At 36.8% G+C, this 13,840-nt stretch overlaps 1 protein-coding gene across 1 annotated transcript in view; it reads right to left on the bottom strand.

Annotated features, from left to right (window-relative positions):
- LOC310727869 (phospholipase B1, membrane-associated-like) overlaps positions 1 to 13,221 on the bottom strand; it is a 24,775-nt gene extending 11,554 nt beyond the window's left edge. The window contains exons 1-7 of the mRNA XM_083544804.1: positions 13,055 to 13,221; positions 9,113 to 9,174; positions 7,108 to 7,198; positions 2,573 to 2,631; positions 1,263 to 1,330; positions 532 to 575; positions 305 to 425 (exon numbers count right to left, since the gene is read on the bottom strand). Coding sequence (XP_083400930.1) covers positions 305 to 425; positions 532 to 575; positions 1,263 to 1,330; positions 2,573 to 2,631; positions 7,108 to 7,198; positions 9,113 to 9,174; positions 13,055 to 13,109 — 500 coding nt within the window. The 5' untranslated portion in view covers positions 13,110 to 13,221. The remainder of the gene's footprint in view (positions 1 to 304; positions 426 to 531; positions 576 to 1,262; positions 1,331 to 2,572; positions 2,632 to 7,107; positions 7,199 to 9,112; positions 9,175 to 13,054) is intronic.
- Positions 13,222 to 13,840: the final 619 nt, after the last annotated feature.

Raw genomic sequence — 13,840 nt, 5'->3', positions numbered from 1 at the left:
TTCCATTAAAATGTAATTGTTTCCATTTCTTTTTTAAACAAATCACAATAAATGTGATGCGATGTTTATTTTCCTGCTGATCATGAGTACCAGTGAGTAAATCTCAGACACATGAGCATATTGGTTTCTAAATTATTTCTGTAAAACTGGAGAGGCATCAATTTCTCAAATGTGAGGAAGTGGTAGTTGTTAGGAAAGTCCAAATCTTTAGCCAAGCCCCGATCCCTAAACCTAACCCTCAACTGTTTGTTTGTGTAAAAATGAGATAAATGAAAAATGACATAAATGTGAACATTACACTTACACTGTGTTGTGACCAGTGACGGCTAAATTAAATCCGGTCTCGTTAAGGCTTGAAGGACGATCGTTCAGGGTCATTATAGGTGCCGGAAAAATCACATTCGGGTTAAATAGTTTCACGATGTCTAAAACAGAAAGAAAGAGAAAAAGAACTCACAGATCCCATGTTATTCAAAGTAAGAAACAGAGCAGGAGAGAAATATCCTCTGAACCTGAGATAAGTTATCTTACTTGCGAGAGTGATAACATCACGGTACGTTCCATGGCCCCCGATACTGCACACAGAAAGATAAAGTTCTGACAATAATGCTGACTGAATAGTATATCAAATACACAATCAATGAAACTGTTACCTCTCGTGTTTTCTGTATGATCATTGGGTTATTCAATTCAACTTAACCCTTAAGCTAGTTAAGCTGCAGGATCAATTCATGCATCGGATTTTAAAGGGAAAATGCATTCGAGGGAAAGAAAATAAAATGAAATAAAAATATAGCTAATTATGGTCCAGTGAAAGGTGATGTCACAGAAGGCTTTAAAATTAGTTACTGCTCTTCTCACAGGTCACAAGATATACAATTTTTATTTATTTATTTATTTTTTTTAAGTTACTATTGAACTTTTTTACAGTTTTGCTTTTAACTTTGTAATTGAATTTGTTACTTTTTATATCAATTGGCCAGGACAGTATGAGGAAGAAACCTTGAAAAGAACCAGAAGGAACCCAATTCTCATCCAACTGAACAACAGAATCTACTGTAGGTTTGGTCGTAAATTTTTTGAATTGACTTTCTTTTTCTTGTTGAGGAATGTAAGTTATGAAATACAAATATGGAATGTAACAAGGTCTGATATACAATTAAAAAATAAAGCATCGTAATTTAGAGAGATACACAATCCAGTTTTATATTGTCAACAAAATCATGATTAAATGAAATATCTGTGCTGGCAAGATTCATTACCTCCACGATACTTGACGATACTCGATTGGCACTCCCAGGAATGTAGACGCATTTGCACCAATAGCAGTCTGATCAAAAATGCAAAACATGTTTAAATCTTATAAGTAGACGAATTAAGCCACAAGAGAACAGAGATGATTTTAGCTGTTCAGTTTTTAACGTTCATTAGCATTAAACTAAAACCTGCATCAGGAAGGATGTTGATTTTTACCTTCCCCTGGGTGCAACAAAGTGAGTGTACCCTCTAAAGTACAAAAGTTATCTTCAGGGTCGAATTGTGTGCACTCAATTACTTTGAATATACAATTAAGGTGCATTAGATCTGATGAAAGGGCAAAATAAGCACATCTTTGATAATACGGCACTTAAATGCGATTTGGTGTTTGGTGACTTAAAGACAAAAAGCCTAATTTTTACATAGTTCTGAAATCTATACACTTTCCTAACTAAAGCATGTATCACTTTTGTATCAACCATAATTAATGTCCTACAATTCCAGCAATGGAACACAGAGTCTTTTATGGTTTTTGGAACCTGGTCCTTTTGTTTCTATGCAATGAATGAGGTACAGTAAAAGGCAAAAAACGAACAAGAATTGGAACCTATTGCATCACCCCCAAAGCCAAACATGGAGGTGGAAATGTAATGGTCTGGGGTTGTTTTGGTGCAGGGAAGACTTATTCTGGGTGAAACAAATTCTAAACCTACATGGCTACCATTCCATGCAATTCCATCTGGACTGCGTTTCATTGGAACCAACCTCACCATACAACAAGACAATAACCCGAAGGGTACCTCCAAGCTACAGTCGACTGGAGTGTTCTATCATAGAATAGCCTGCCCAGTCACTATCCAGTCAAATCCCCAGTCAAATCCTATTGAACTGCTTTGGGATGAACTGGATCACAAGGTCTGAAGGTGAACAACACCTTTGGTGAGTTTTACAAAAGAGCACGGCAAAGTATTTCAGCTGAATGTTTGGAAAAACAAACTGTCCAGATGTCAAAAGTGTGTAAAGCTGTTATTCATTCTAAGATTTTTCATTGAAAATAAACATCTGAAAAACTGGTCAAAGTAAATCTTCATACCTTAAAATGACCTGCATAGAAACAAATTGAACATGCAAGTGTCTCTCAAAAACCATAAAAGACTCCAAACTTTTGACTGGTACCCTCACACTTGTAACCTAAAATATATTGTACTTATTTGTAAACAACTTATAAGTTACAACTTGTCTGCTTATGTAGTGCCACATGGGGGAATTTGTAGCCACTGAGCACCGAACATTAACTTTCAATGCTGCTACTTACAGTCAAAGAGTCTCCCAAAGCGGCAATGACTTTAATGTCAGCTGCTTTCACCTTTTCCACTGAAACAGAAAACACAAGGGTCAGCTTTGGGAAATAAAGGCCTTTACCATGAGATTTTATGCCCAAAGTAAATAAGGGGCAGTTGTATTAAGTGAAAGAATCTTCTTCATCTACTTTCAGCTGCTCCAATTAGAGGTCGCCACAGCGGATCATCCGTCTTTATACTACTCTGTCCTCTACAACTACCAGCATGTCTTCCCTCAACACACATCTATAAATCTCCTCTTTGTTCTTCCTCTTTTACTTTATTCTGGTGGCTCCATCCTCAGAATTCTTCTACTGATATACCCCATGTCTCTCCTCTGCACATGTCCAAACCATATCAATCATGCCTTCCTTACATTGTCTCCAAAATGTCCTGCATGTGCTGTTCCTCTAATAAACTAGTTTCTAATCCTGTCCATCGTAGTCACTCCCAATGAAAATCTCAACATCTTCAGCTCTGCTACCTAATATCACGCTTCAACACCCACTCCACCCTGTCTGCACACTTTACTTCACTTCTCTAACACACTCTCCATTACTTTGAACTACTGACTTTCATTTCACTTCTCTCCAGCACGTACCTCCACCTCTCCAGGCTTTTCTTAAACTGCTACCTACTCTCACCAAAAAATCACAATATCATCCGCACACATCATAGCCCATGGAGACTCCTGTCTTACCTCGTCTGTCAACCTGTCCATCACCAATGCAGAAAGGAAAGGGCTCAGAGCCGATCCTTGATGCAGTCCAACCTCCACCTTGAACCAGTCAGTCGTTCCTACTGCACACTTCACTGCTGTCACACTGTCCTCATACATGTCCTGCACCACCCTTACATACTTCTCTTAAACATCTGACTTCCTCATACAATACCCAATGCAACTCCTTCTGACCTTCTCTATACTTCTCCATCAACATTCTTGAAGCAAATAATGCATCCATAGTGCTCTTCCTCGGCATGAAACCATACTGTTGCTCACAGATGGTCACCTCTTTTCTCAGCCTGGCTTCCACTACTCTTTCCCATAAGTTCATGGTGTAACTAATTAACTTAATTCCCCTGTAGTTACTGCAGGTCTGCACATTTCCCTTATTCTTAAAAATCTGTACTATTTTCGGTACCATAATCGGTCTTCCTTTCTATTTCAAGATGTCACACCAAGTACCTTTCTAGCTGTCTCGCTTATCACTTCTGCAATAGTTGCCCAATCATCCAGCACCTCTTCACCACCACAAGCCCCTGTTTGACCTCTTCCCTGAATCTCACGCTACATTCTTCCTCATTCAGTTTCCACCATCTTATTCTTCTTTCAGTCCTCACTCTCCTCCTCTTCTTCTTCACCTCCAAAACCATCCTACAGACCACCATCCGATGCTGTCTAGCTACACTGTCCCCTGCCAACACCTTACAATCGCCAATCTTCTCATTCTCATTAATCTCCCTTCACCTACATGCCCATTAAAGTCTGCCCCAATCACCAATCTTTTATTTCTAGGTTCACTTTAAACCCATTCCACCCATGTAACTCACTCCAGATTTTTCTTTCTACTCCATCTTACAACCCACTTGTGGCGCATAAGCACTGATGACATTTATCATCATCCCTTCAACTTCCAGCTTCACGTTCATCACCCTATCAGCAGCTCTCTTCACCTCCACTACACTCTTACTGTACTCTTCCTTCAAGATCACCCCTACACCATTTTTCTTTCCATCCACACCATGATAGAACAGTTTAAACCCTCCTTCAATGTTCCTGGTCTTACTCCCTTTCCACTTGGTCTCCTGAACACACAACATATCTACCTTTCTCCTCTACATCATATCAGCTCCCTCTCTCCCTTTACCAGTCATAGTACCTGACCAACATTTAAAGTATCAACCCGAACCTCCACTCTCCTACTCTCTCCTTTCCCTGCTGTCTCTGTAGACGTCTTCCTCCTCTCCTTCTCCTCCTTCAGCCAACAGTAGCCCATTTTCCACCGGTACCCTGTTGGCTAACAATACCTGTGGCGGTCGTTGGTAACCCGGGTCTTGACAGATTGGGTATGAACTTCAGGTTGGTGATCCGCATATTTGATTTGGCCCCATTTATCCAGGCTTGGGACCTTGTAATTTTGTAATCTGAATTTGCTAATACACTGATGGCTCACTAATGCTTTACTTATTATGCAGTTCAGCTCAAACTGTACCTGTACTATGCAACAATAAAGTATCTATCTATCTATCTATCTATCTATCTATCTATCTATCTATCTATCTATCTATCTATCTATCTATCTATCTATCTATCTATCTATCTGTCTATCTGTCTGTCTGTCTGTCTGTCTGTCTGTATGTCTATTACAAAAAGTTAAAACTGTAAAACAGAGATCTAAGTTGAACAATATGGTAAGACTCGTTTATAATATGTTTGGATTGATAAAAGGGTGCTACTATTATTTAATAACAGCTGAATGTGTTTATCCAATAGTATAACACTTAATTTCATATAGTAACAACTAATACACCGGAACAATGATCCAGCAGCAAAACCTTTTTGCTTTTGGCTCAGGACACCTTCAGTAGAGAGCTACATGGGGCATATATTTGCAGTAAACAGATAATTATTCTGTAAGAAATGGCAACAGTATGTAATTATAAGTGTAGGGATCTCAGTCAGGTGAGCTTCGTGTGTGTTATCTGAGAACCCACAGCCCAACTAAACAGTTCTGGGATGACTGAACCTCAGACATCTTCACCTAACATCTGCACCTCATCTCAATAATGCTTTTATAGCTAAGTGAACATTAATCCTCACAGCCATGTGGCAAAAATCTAGTGGGAGGCCTTAAGCTAAGTTTATTATAACAGCAAAAAGAGGACTAATTCTGGAATTTGTTCAACAAGTACATATGAGTGTGATGGTCAGGTGCCATCTAATTTTGGTCATATAGTTTATATAGACAATTGTGGTTTGTACAATAATTTTAGGGATGGAAATGATGTTTGGAAACATTAGCACAGTGGAATGTTGAGTAAGAAGCAAACCGAACAGGTCCTTTATCCTGATTTTTTTACTGATCCTGATCTATTTACATTTCATTTATATTTCTGGCATAGGGACTTATCTCGTCTGCCAGTTGAGCATTGGAGGGATGAAGGCCTTGCTCAGGATCCCAGCAGTGACAGCTTGGTGGTAATCTGATCTCACAACATTCTGATCCAGAAATCCAACGTATTTGTCACACGAAGGCCATTTTACTTACAGTTTTTCTCAGCTGCTTTGGAGAATTTCCTTCATCATCTTTAATATTTGCAAAGCAGTAAATGCATTTCTCAAAACTATCTGTACAAACAGCACAAAACATTGGATTTCTTGCACAAGCCTGTACTTTTCTCAAAATCCTCAGTTCATCTCCCAAAAGTAAGTATTTGTGTCAGTGTACATATCACTCCCATCCTTTTGTCATTGTTCACAATCAAAATCTTTAAAATGTTTAGTCATGTTCTCAGTATGACACTACACAATTTCAGGATTTTTATATATAAACTGTGGTTTGGATCACAGTGACTGCACAAAAATTTCCTTCTGTTTGGCATCTATGAATTTCAGCAGCACAAATTCATTTATTTGGTTGCATATTTGATTTATATTGATTGCAAGAGACCGAACAGGATTCACACTTTTACTGTACTGTACAAGTGTTCATTCATTTCTTAGTTGTTCATCCATTTTTTGCTCTGTCTGCATTCACTCTCCAATTGAAGGTTCACAAGATTCACCTTTGACCTGTTTTAGAGAACTAGTTGATTATCGGTTGATCCGATACCGTTCACTCGCCTTCATTAGTGACATTCGAGATTCATCTGCCCAATCCATCAATTCACATTACATTTACAAAAAAATTGAATAGAGATTTTAGATGACAGATGTTGACAACTGGTTCAACCATTTTGCCTTCAGTGACGTATACAATAAACTGAGATGTTTTGGAGGTTTAGACGATTCAGGTGAAACCAGTATAATATATTTTTGATCAACATGAACATAAACAACTGACAATATAGGAAACAGCAGACACTTGTACACAATCGATTAAATTAATGTACAAAAGCATTCGCATTTTGATCAAAACAACGAGAAATGGCTTTTATGATGTGCACAAGTGAGGTTGAACAAGCAGTTTCTGGAATTTCATTTCTGATCTGACAAACGCTCCAAAGCAACTGGAAAAAACAGTATTTAGATAAACCTCAGTAAGAGAGACAGATGTAGAGATCTGTGATATCTCTGATAGATTATAAATGGCAGATAATAAAGGTACAGGGTGAAGTCAAGCTCATATCAAATACTAGTTTTATGCTTCCTAAGAAGAAGAACAATTCTGTTGTTTCTTTTATGTACAATTTTATATCATTTTTTAAAAAACAATTGCTATATTTATAAATTAAAAGCTCCATGCCGTAAATCTTCTAGATTTTCTATTATTTTAGAGCTCTTTATTACCTGATGTTGGTACAGTGGGAGAAGGACTCATGTCTGGACACTGGAAAGTCGGGTGCTTGAAATTCTGCTGTCGAACTTTATTTGGATACTCCTGCAAAAGCAAAGAATTGAAAAAATCCCCACAAAAACAAATATCGGTAGCTCTAGCAGTGTAAAAAGGATTCCATGTGTCTCCAATTATTCCTCGGAGATTCAAATTAGGATTTTGCAGGCAGAACTTCATCAAAAAAATACAAATAATAGGCTCATTATTTCAGTGTTCAATTATTTCATATTTCTTATTACTTTGCTTTAAAGGTCCCAGACGTACCCAGACAGGTACGTCGAAAACCGGGATTCTACCTGAACCTGTGACCTCATGGAGTCTCAAATTATTATTCATTCATCTCAACCTTTTAGATTTTCCCTGGAAGAATTTGAGTTTTCCTAAAAGGGTTTGATTTGATTTGTTTAGGGGTGTCGTTTAATATTCTGTAAAACTGCTATCTTCTGTAAATCGAGTTTATGTTACAAAGAATTCAGTAGCTTTGCTCGAAGCAGCTGTATGTAGTTAAAAAAAGTAAAGAATGTTAAGTTAGAGAAAATCACAGAGAGGCCCTGTACTTGAGATGTCTATAAAACTGTACAAAGGAAAAGCTTTTTGAAAAGCTTCTAAGCACAGCCACTTGGAACGTTTAACCATCTAAAGAACCACTGAAGAGCCTTGCTTTAAAGAATGCGGATAAGAGCAAAGCAAACCAAGGATAGACGTTTGAAGAGTCAAGAAATCAGTAGAGAATAACTTTAAATAAATGTATTTTTTCTTTCTGTATTAATGTAATTTTTTGGCTACTTTCTATCAAAGAAGCTGGTGTTGGATCTGTGATGATCGCACATGTTGAGCTGTTTTATGAGTTGCTCAGTAGCTCCTAGTTTTATAACCACAAATGACTGTAGAAAGAACATTACTTATAATCTTACACTCCAGCACTCATGTTAGTTCTCACTCTCCAGTGTTCTGTATTGTTTTAAAGATTTATGATCAAACTCTTGATGTCATCCAAATGAGGATGGGTTCCCCTTTTGAGTCTGGTTCCTCTCAAGGTTTCATCCTCATAACATCTAAAACTATCTGTACAAACAGCACAACATATTGAATTGTATTTTTTTTTTAAATCCTTAGATCATCTCTCAAAAGTAAGTATTTGTGTCAGTGTACATCTCATTCCCATCAGAATAAAAAGTCCTTTTGTCATTGTTTACAAACAAGATGTTTAGTCGTGTTCTGCACAGTTTCAGGATTTTTTATTTAAACTATGGTTTGGATCACAGTGACTGCACAACAATTTGACTTTATTCTGTTTGGCATCTATGAATTTTCATAACATCTAAGGGAGTTTTTCCTTGTCACAGTCACCTTGCCACAGTATTCCTGCTCATCAGGAATAAATACTCATCATTCACCTTAACTGTTAAATTCTGTAAAGCTGCTTTAAAACAATGTTTGTTGTGAAAAGCGCTCTAGAAATAAACTTGACTTGTAACTTTCGGATATACAGTACTTTGTAGCACCGGTGGCCTCATTTTCAGTCCAAAAAGAGCCAGAATTATTTCCAAATACTTTTAAATTAAATCCCAATCAGCTCTTAATACTAGGTTTTGCTTTAAATTAAAAATGATTTACTGAATCAATGATTTACTGATTTTTGTTAATTAAATGAAGATACCATTTTGAACAATTGCTTTATTACTTTGTCTCTTTTTTTTTTTACTGCCATTTTTAATATTTGTTTCATTATGTGGTGGTAAAGAGGCTGTTTTGTTGTTTTTAATGCAGTGTTGAAGTCTAAAAATTGATTTGTATTTAAGGAAATAAAACATCCCAAATCAGCTGTTTTGGACTTTTCACTAACGTGTGTCTTGGTGTAGAAGGACTAGTGTAGGGTTAAGTTTCCTCACTGTAGTTGGTGCAAATAAAGTAAAGTTACAGCAAACTATTAAATGTCTGAAAAAAGGGATCTCTTACATGATAGAGTGCCTCCTGACTGAGGTGCTTCAAGTTCTCTTGATAATCCTCCCACCCGTTTCCTTTAAAACAAACAAATGTGATATAATATGCATGCACAATCAACAAAAACAGAAATGGCACACACCGGTTTGATCAGATGATCTATCTATCTATCTATCTATCTATCTATCTATCTATCTATCTGTCTGTCTGTCTGTCTGTCTGTCTGTCTGTCTGTCTGTCTGTCTGTCTGTCTGTCTGTCTGTCTGTCTGTGTATATATATATATATATTATATATACACAGAGTTGAAAGTAACGAATTACATTTACTTGCGTCACTGTAATTTGGTGTTTTTTCTACTTTTTATTCTACTTTTTAAAGTAGTTTTTAAAATCTTTAATTTTATTTTTACTTAAGTATGTTTTGTTGGAATTCTATTGTACTTAACTACATTTTAAATCATATCTGTTAATGAGTAAAACATACATTAAAATAACGCAATCACGCCTTTTCAGGCAAAACTTTCAATCCACAATTACTATTGTCGCAATTTATACAATATATATGCCATATGAAATCAATGAAAAGTGTTATATTTAAGAGAAGATCTGCTGATGTTTTATTAGATTTGAGCATTAAAATATAACCAATCACACACTTTTGTTGAGAACGCAGGGTCCAATCGGAGCGTTTTTTGATTCGTCAGTGCGGAAAACGCCGGGGTTGTTCAACGCATGCGCTCACTCAATTCTGAATCTGCATTTTGTGATTTCTCTCATTTTTATAAATGACATTATAATATAACAATATATTAACGTTTTTGTTATTGCACTTTAATTTGTAATGGTGTTTCTTCAATTAAAAAAAACAACTGGTTTGATATTTATATACATTTGTCCTTTTTGAGCTACCCTAGATTTCCCCATCCCCACTGGGTAAAAAGTAACTGGGTAAATTTTACTCTGAGTACATTTTAAATAAGCTACTTTTGACTTTTACTTACAGTTTTTCTCAACTGCTTTCAGTCATTTCTCACAACAGAACTGCATTTCTCAAAACTACTCGTCCCACCGTCAGAACCTGTTGTCAGTTCTTCACATCATATCAGCAATGTCTTGTTGTTTTCATCAATTTGCAATTGCTTTTGGACAACATGCAAATGGTTCTGCACATCTGTCAGCTGCTTTTGTCCTGCTGTGCAAAATAACTTGTCCTGGTTCTCAGCTGAAATGTCACAACCACCAAACCAATTAGTCTTTTTCTCAGGTTGGAAGTCTGTACTATCAAAATGAGTGAACATGTTCTCAGAATTGTATGTCTGTACAGATTTCTACAAATTGTGAGTACATGTTTGCTAGGAAATATGTCCAGAATTGACAAATTGCTCTCAGGTGAGTTTTCACCTTCGTTAACAAAGAGAAACATGTGCAACTCTAGACTAACCAATGATCAACCAGTTCTGTGAAATAGCTCAGAGGTGCAACTCATGAAGACTGATTTGGCAGGGAAGAAGAAGAGGATTAAGACTGCGTGGTGGAAGAGTACAGAGACACAGTAGAGGAAGGGGTATAAGATGCCAAAGATACACAGCGATTCCAGATGAAATCAGGGCCACACTGGTGGATCACGTTAATAATCATGGCCTTACAATGGAAGAGGCTGGTCGAAGGGTGCAGCCAAATGTTGGAAGAACAACTGTGTCATCAATAATTCAAACATTTCGTAGAGAGAACAGGTATGTAATGTACTGTATAGTACAGTAATACTGTAGACTTACTGTTACATATACTGTAACACACCTTAGGTTTCCCATGCATACAGTATTCTTAGTTATTTACTGTATGAATCAAAATCCTGTGATCCTTATACTTCTATAATTTACAATATATTTTCTCATGTAGGACTGCAAGACAACCTCGCAGGGGTGGCAGAGGGCCCCTTTTCACACCTCAGCAGAAGGAAGCAATTTGCAACATGGTTATGTCTAACAATGCCATAAGACTAAGGGAGATACAAAGTGCTATTGTTGAAGACAACAGTATCTTTGAAAATATACAATCTGTGAGCATTTCAACTATAGACAGGGTCTTGAAAAGACATGTAATCACCATGAAGCAGCTGTACAATGTACCCTTTGAAAGAAATGCTGACCGAGTGAAAGAGCTACGACTCCAGTTTGTACAGGTATGTTGTATACCCACGATACTGTAAGAGTAACTTCTACACATTTGATATTGGTGGAACTTCATAGATCTTTACATTTGATGTAGCTGTAAACAATGAAGACAAATACAGTAATTTATGCACACTGTGTTTTTTCTGGTATATAGCACATAATGGAAATGGAATCAAGAGAACCACCTCACAACTTCATATACTTGGATGAGGCTGGCTTCAACCTGGCCTAAGGCAGAAGGCGTGGTAGAAATCTAATCGGCCAGAGAGCTACTGTTGATGTCCCAGGCCAACGTGGAGGAAACATCACTATGTGTGCTGCTATTTCAGACCAAGGGGTGCTAGCTCATATTCCTATTATGGGTCCGTACAACACACAGCATCTCCTTACATTCTTAGACAATCTCTATAGAAATATCATTCCTGAAGATGAGAGGGACCTCAATCGAAATGATCTACCAAAGTATGTAGTAATTTGTGACAATGCCAGGTTCCATCACTCTGACAACATCAGGCAGTGGTTTTTCCACCACCGCAGGATGCTGATTGAATTCCTTCCACCCTACTCCCCGTTCCTGAACCCAATTGAAGAGTTTTTCTTGGCTTGGAGGTGGAAGGTTTATGATCATCAGCCACATACGTGGATGACACTGCTGGCTGCCATGGATGCAGCATGTGAGGACATCTCAGCAGATGCATGCAGAGGCTGGATTAGGCACTCAAGAAGATTCTTTTCACCGTGCATAGCAAGGGAAAATATATGTTGTGATGTGGATGAGAATCTGTGGCCCAACAGAGAGGACCGACATGACGCATAGGAAAACTGCCATATAATTTCACCTTTACCTTCTGTACATGTATAGTTTTTCCCACTTTGTCTTTTTCAGGTTTTCATTTGTTGGTAAATAGCCTATGTGTAGTTTCCTTTGTTTTCTGTATGTAAGTACCACTATTGACAGTACAGTAAAAATGTGAATACAGTCTGATCTTTTGTTTCGATTCTTTCATATACTGTTACGTAGGTCGATGTTGATTGGTTAACTGAGGTTAGATGGAATCAATCAGAAAAATTATCTGTTCATACCATGTAAATTACTGTAACACCTGGTTGATGCATAATGGTTTGCAAGAGTAATTTCTACACTGTAAATTATGACACACACCAGTACGGTAATTTAGTAGTTTCTAGTCATCAAAACCTGATTTGAGTATAATTTAAATAACTAATACTGAGTATGATGTTCTACTGACAACATGACTAATAATTTTGCCTGTCACGTTCACATTGTTAAAAAAATGACATGGGTTTCTGCTGCCTCTGACACAATGATTGATGAAAAAACACGCTTTTGCACGATAGACAAAGCATTTTGAGAAGCTGACGCGTATTTTCCGGTTATCCACTATGTTGTGCAGTTTGTACGTGTTGTTTTGAGAAATGCACTTGGAGATCTGCAAACTTCAATTCTGATCTGAGAAATGACTGAAAGCAGTTGAGAAAAACTGTAAGTAAATTTTTTGATCTGTAACTATACTTGTACTTTTTTTTTTAATACTTTCTACATTTTATTAAAGTAGCATTAAAGTAGTATATATATACATGTTATAGGTAGCAGTTATTATCCACATTAGCTGTGTGGTGTTATTGCTTATCACAGCTAATAGAAGTGTCTATATTATAAACTATCAATTGATCCATGCGAGAAGATTTCAGCAGAAAACAAATACTGCCACATCACAGATGCTACCGTATGCAATCACAATCATTGTCTTTTTCACTCACCAGTCACATTGCACAGAAGAACATGTGTGGTTAAAGCAAATAATAAAAACTTCATGATTTCTGATCATCTATGATCATCTACAACAAACGAAAGAACCTGCTGTGATTAGGGCTTATATGCACTCTCAAAGTGCAAGGTACAACAGTTGTTTTTTATCTTAAAGATCCACCTGATTTATAACTTGGAGACAGTATGTGGCAAAGTGCAATAGTAATAAAAAAATGTGCAAAAGGTAATCCAGAAACCTACAAATTATTTTCTCTAAAAAGAAATAAAATGTCAAAAAAAAAAAGAACTGAAACTGTAATACAAAACAGGCTGTATAAAAAATCTCATTTAAATTCTGCATTTGTGGGTGGGAAGCCCCTTTGGTGATCCAGCCGCAGTGGTGGATGAGGCCTAATAAATAAATAAATTTTTTTAATAAATATACAGTGTGTATATATATTATATATATATATATATATATATATATATATATATATATATATATATATATATATATATATATATATATATATATATATATTATATATATGTGTGTGTGTGTATATTATATATATATATTTCTTAATAATAAAAATACAAACTAGACCAGGTGTATTTTTTGGTTTATTATTCAGCTTCTTGGGGCACGATGCCAATAAAACCCATTCTCTAGGGTCTCCCTTTTCGTGGGCGTGGCCTAAATTCGACCTGTGTAACAGTGCGCGCTGTTAAGCTGTTGACCCCCCTTATCTGATTGGACGCGGCTCGACCCCTCCTACCTCGGAGCCCCTCCCTCA

Source organism: Silurus aristotelis, assembly GCF_946808225.1.
Source record: "Silurus aristotelis genome assembly, chromosome: 6".
Taxonomy (NCBI): Eukaryota; Metazoa; Chordata; class Actinopteri; order Siluriformes; family Siluridae; genus Silurus; species Silurus aristotelis.
Note: the sequence above shows the minus strand (reverse complement) of the source record. Positions and strands in the feature narration are given on the sequence as shown.